This window comes from Enhydra lutris, unplaced genomic scaffold (assembly GCF_002288905.1).
Source record: "Enhydra lutris kenyoni isolate GAN:26980312 unplaced genomic scaffold, ASM228890v2 scaffoldscaffold7, whole genome shotgun sequence".
Taxonomy (NCBI): domain Eukaryota; kingdom Metazoa; phylum Chordata; class Mammalia; order Carnivora; family Mustelidae; genus Enhydra; species Enhydra lutris.
In genome coordinates, this window is record NW_019154091.1 from 41,803,931 (window position 1) to 41,809,948 (window position 6,018).

The following is a 6,018-nucleotide window of genomic DNA, read 5'->3' on the forward strand; positions in this document are numbered from 1 at the left end:
ATTAGGAGCTATGAGATATAACAGTGAAAACTACTACCCTTACAGAGCCCATTTTAAGAAGAGTAGGAGGAGGAAGCTTAAGGATATTCCATCTAGAAAACATTTCCTCTCGTCCTTTCCCACCGACAACTATGACTAAATAATTATTCTTCAGCACTCTCTCTTTTCAATGGATATTACCTAATATTTTCCCTCTGATTATTTAGATATATAACAAGACCTAAGACCCACAGCCAGGGTTTTAAGACCTTGTAGCCACTGGCCTACTAGAATCTCCAAACTAAATATTAAGAACAGGCAAAAATTCTGACCTCTTAAGGCATTTACTCATTCAGAAGTGAATGTCCATTACTGTGTCAAAATTTAAATTCCTACAGAAGTAGTTAATGCATATAAAATGAGAACATTAGGCTTTTCATTAAATGTCCAAAAGCATATGCTCCAAGCTTCATGTTACAGGAACATTTATGATAAATTAATCTACTGCAAATGGTCATGGATGGTCTCCAGTGATCAATTACAAAAGTGGAGTCAAATTTAATTCAGCTCTGTATGAAAGGGAAATTGACAACTATGGACATAAACAGCTGATTTCAGAGCTTTCAATTTGCAGTCCACACTCTTGATTAATGCAAACACCAACTTAGGTTGACAAGTCATACCTCTAATGCAGCTTTTTGTACAGTGATTTGGCTAAAGACTCTGGACCCTTCAGGGCACACTGTCCTCAATTCCTCTTTGTTGAGAGAGAAAAGTTGTGCACCGTTTAATACTCCAAGACTATTGACAGTCCTGAAAAGCACAGGAGAAAGAAAGAGAAATACAACATTAAAAATATTATCTAGATAGGGGTGCCTGGGTGGCTCAGTCAGTTAAGTGTCCTGCTCTTGATTTCGGGTCGGGTCATGATCTCGGGGTCAGGGGACTGAGTCCGGCATCGGGCTCTGCACTGGGCACTGAGCCTGCCTCTGCCCCTCCCCGCCCCCAGCTCATGCTCTCTCTCTCAAAATAAAAGTTAAATAAATTAAAAGTTAAATATATATATATATATATATATATACATATATATATGTATATATATATAACAAAGGAAGAAAGTTTCTGGTCCTGCCATAACCTCTCTTTTCTAAGTGTTCCAAATAACAAAACTCTTATAAAATGGTACCACAGTGCTTATTCAGAGCAGTGACAAAGGACTTTCATGATGATGACCCTGAGGCTATAGAAGATGATTATGAAGTATCAAAAAGGAGCCAATTGTATTTAGTATCATTATTGTGGAGTACCAATTCCCTGAAATATGGTGTTTCATAGGGGGAACACATAACTTTCTAGTAACCAGGCAACTGACTAATCAATATATCTCATTTTTCAGTCATGTGGGTATATGAATTTATAAAATTCTCTTAAATATGTATGATTGAAATAGTTCCTTGTATCAAATACACGTAAAGTATTTTCAGATTTTTAGATTATAGATAAATTGAATTGTTGCCATGGGCTTACTAAGGGAAAAGCTCTATTACATTATAATATGTAATATGTAATTTATCTGTTTTTTATTTGGTTGAGAATCTATATCCTGCAGCAGAACATTCTGCTATATGCCCTCTAATATCTGGGGAGTTCAGCTAACACCTTAGTTCTACCCTGAGTGACCAAATGAGGGGGAAAGAACGCTACCGCCTCAAAGCTCCTGATGGTTTGCTTAAGGGACCACCAGTATGTAGTCATTAACTAGAAAACAGGGTAACACCAAATTATAGTTACAACTGCTTCTTCCATTTTTTTTTTAATTTATTTATTTGACAGACAGAGATCACAAGTAGGCATAGAGGCAGGCAGAGAGAGAGAGAGGGGGAAGCAGGCTCCCTGCCGAGCAGAGAGCCCGACGCGGGGCTCGATCCCAGAACCCTGGGATCATGACCTGAGCCGAAGGCAGCGGCTTCAACCCACTGAGCCACCCAGGTGCCCCTCCATTTTTTTTTTAAGCTACAAATACATATAGTTATTTCCTGAGCATGGAACAAATGCAGTCTGGGCTCCCCAAATTTTTAAAGAGTCATGTGTGACATCTTAGCCACCAAACTGAAAGTAAGGCATATGTTACATACAGAAATGCAAAGTCTTTCCAGAGAGACTTACACAGGGCTGAACCCCTTTGACTGTAACCACGTCTTCACATCTTCTGGTGTGGAGTCATACGTGATATTGACAACTGGCACATTCTGCCGTGGCATGTGAAACTTCTTCTGGGCGGCGCTCCGACCGATGGTCAGTCTGTGGATGAGCTCGTCCTGCACTTCCTCCATCTGAGATTTCCTTCCTGCACATCAGCACAGGGTAGGTTATTTTCGAAAAATCCATAGCATGTGTCACACTTGGTAGAACCCCAATGACCCAAATCCTCTGACCCCAGAAGAACTTATAATCTAGTGTTCCTGACATCTTTCCTCACTGTCCTCCTCACCCAGAACAAATTCCATGATCAATTATTAAAATCACTCCTTGGCTCTTCTCCTCTCTCTTCATTGTACTCACCTGGTAAAATGCCAACCCTTGTTAAATCAAACTTTCTACTTATTCTGTGCCTGTACCTGCACAGTGAGTATAACACAACAATGCTGAATGATCTCATGTTAAATTCATGAATATGAACCTCAAACAGGCTGCTGTTTCCTGACAATCAGACTGCATTTCCTTAGGTCCATGGTAACAAGTGGGGGTAATTTTGACCCCAGGGACATCTGCCAATGGCTGGACACACTTTTGGATGGTACAAGTAGAGGGGAGGAGGAGAAAGGACGCAACCATCATGTCGTGGGTAGAGCCTGGGGCTGCATAAAACATTCTCTGAGGTACACGCCAGTCTCCTACCACAGAGAATTACACCGCCCCGTGTCCACAAGACTCAGGTCGAGAATCAGCCCTACCACATAGCTGCCCCTGTTAGATGCGCATGTACTCTCTTCTTTGTCTGCAAACCTCCAACACTCATTCCCCAATTCCCACCCGGAACTGATGATCTCACTTTCCTAATGTCGAACAAAATAAAGAAGTTAGAAGAGAACCTCCATTAAGTTCCCTTAGCGGTTTTCCTCCACCACCCAGACTTTCCCCATGTGCTCTGCCTCCCTCCTCTTCCTTCCTTCCCTCCCTTCCTACTACATTATGGATCAACTGTTTCTACACTCCTAAGGCCCACCCCTCTACATGTGCATATTTCCCAACTCCTCTGCCTATTTAAAATTTCTCTACTTATCTGGGTTATCCATCTTCCTCTTTTACTGAATCATTTCATCAGCATGCAAACATATTTTGTATTATTTTGATATCTTTCCTCTCCCCTGTAAGCCCTTTCTTGACCCCATGTCCCTCTCAGCTACTGCCCATTTCTCTGCTCCCTTTCTTGTTAAACTCCATGAAAAGTTGTTTATACTCACTAACTCCCATTCTTGTTCTCCAATTTTCTCTTGAATTTGTGGCTAAAAAAATGGGCTTTGGGCCCCATCCCTCCAACACATTTTGCTAAATTCCTATGGTCAGTTCCTAGTCACCATTTCATTTAACCTACTGGCAACATATGACGAAGGTGATCGTTCCTTAAAATCCCTTCTTCCTGTGGCCTCTAGGACACCACACTCACCTGATTTTCTTCCTGTCTCACTGGCCTCTCCTTCTCAGTATCCTTCTCTGATTCTTCTCTTCTGCCCAGTAAGGGCACAATCCTGGGACCTCTCCTCTGCCAGCACTCACTCCATTAACGATCGCTCTGCTGTTTAAAAGCTGATGACTCCCCAAATTATTTCTCCAGTCCAGACCGTTCCTCAGGACTCTAGACCCATATATGCCAACCGTCTACTTGATATATTCATTCAGATGTCTATTAGATAGCTCAAACAGAATGTGTCCAAATCTGAACTACTTCCTGAAGCTTGCTTTTACGCTATATTTCCCAGCTCAGTTGATGGTAATTCCATATCTTCAGTTCCTCTGGCAAAATGCCACGGAGCTCTGCTAGACTCCTCTTTGGCCTCTGTTACACCCAATCATCAGCAAACTCTATTAGGCCTATCATCAAAACATACCAAAAACCTAGCCACTTTACTCCATTTTTTTTGTGACTAGCTCAGTCTGAGCCACCAACCTAGTCACAGGTGGCCTTCCTTCTACTCTCGACCACAGCAGCCCTTGCTCTTCTGTTTTCAATAGAAAAGCTAACGTGATCTTTTTAAAATGTATGTCAGATATTGCAACTCTCCAGCTCTAAGCCTGTCCAAGTAATACAAAGTACTCCCAGTAAAAGACCTTAGATGACCATTTTCTGAGGTAACACTACTGCTCTTGAAGACCTCTGCTCTAGCTAACGGCTTCCTTGGTGCTCTTCAAAATTAAGGGCCTGTACCTAGAATGCTTTTCCCTTATGAATCCACTTGACTCACTCTTTCCCTCCTTTAGACTTTTCACATTTAAAATTGCAACTCCCTCCCCATCAGCACTTCCTATCCACATGGCTTTATTTTTCTCCAAAACCACTTATAATATTCCCTATCAACTCAATCATGTACCTCTCTCCTTTCATCAAAATCTATACCTGAAAAGAAAACAGATTTGTGGCTGCTTTGTTTGCTTTACCTGAAATACCTAGAACAGGGTAGGGACTCAATAAATACTCGCTGAATAAATGAATGACTAAGGCATTCTGCTGAGGTTTTCAGTGAGAGAGACTTTGAAAAGCATCATATACTAACCCCTAAAAGAAAGAGCAAAGAGAATGGAGGCCACAAGAGATCTGCTGAAATCACAATATTAGCAGAATTTAGTTAGAACTCAATTTCCGGTCTTTCAGTTCATGGCTGCTTTACGATCAAAGTCACTGAAACTACCTTCGATCACCTTATACATTATTGCTCTCCCCAACCCATTTTATGCTTATGGGAAAGATGTGTATATGCAAATATCTTTATGAAAAAAATGGGGAAGAAATTAATGTAGGGGAAAGAGAATAATGTACTTGTGTATTTAAAAACATATATATACACATACACTTTATATATAATTACATACATAATATATATATGCACACACACACATTATTTGTATATAATCTTTAAGGATTAAGTAGAGAACTGATACAGTAATTCAGTTAACTAATTAACTCGGCAAGTGGCAATGACCAGGCCACTAAGGGAGCTTTTTGTGACTACTCTTTCATGATCTTTTTTGTCTTTTTTCTTTTCATTCCTTCCTTCTTTTCTTTTTCAGGGAGAATATTTCAGAGTGATTGGTGTCCTTGAGAAATAAATAAAAATGTGAAATAACCAAATAGTTCTTTCAGTCTAATTTTTTAAAGACTTAGAAAATCAGAAAACCTGGAGAAGTCAAATGACAGCAAGAGGAGATATGAAGGGTGAGAGGCAGGACGAGCAAAGGGACGAGAGACCGTGAGAGGGAACGTTGCCGATTGGTTCATTTAAGTAATACACAGCATGCATTCCACTAGTTCGCTTTTTTAATTCACTTCAAACTACGAGGATGTCTCAAAGGTGTAAAATGGACAGAGTATCACCACACTAAAAGATTTATTTTCTTATCTATTAACGTAGACACTGCATGATCACCTCTAGTTCACAGCATAACTTTCCAAAGAGTAAAAAACCCTCCTCCGCTGTGCTCTGGGCTTCTGGTTTCCATTTGCAATGTTCTAGCACACAATAACAAACCAGAGTGACTTTACACCTCTTTCTGAAATAACACTTCTGATTACAAAAGATTAAACCCAAATAAAAGGACTAACATTTCAAAGGAAGTGGAAGAAATGCAAAATACCTGAAGCATTGGTATCTTCAAAAGTGATAAGAGAACCTTTTTGAATCCTGTGATAAACCAATTTGAATAGCTTATATGACTCATGGCTCCAAGCAGCCAGTTTGAATAGGCCTGTCTCTCTGTTTCTCTCTCTCTCCCTCCTTCTCCCCCGCCCCCCCCCCCCCCCCCCCCCCCCCCCCCCCCCCCCCC

At 40.7% G+C, this 6,018-nt stretch overlaps 1 protein-coding gene across 1 annotated transcript in view; it reads right to left on the minus strand.

The window, feature by feature from the left end:
* Positions 1-6,018, minus strand: part of LOC111142113 (epidermal growth factor receptor pathway substrate 8) — a 185,037-nt gene that overhangs the window by 1,708 nt on the left and 177,311 nt on the right. Inside the window, exons 19-20 of the mRNA XM_022495081.1 lie at positions 2,146-2,326; positions 663-792 (exon numbers count right to left, since the gene is read on the minus strand). Coding sequence (XP_022350789.1) covers positions 663-792; positions 2,146-2,326 — 311 coding nt within the window. The remainder of the gene's footprint in view (positions 1-662; positions 793-2,145; positions 2,327-6,018) is intronic.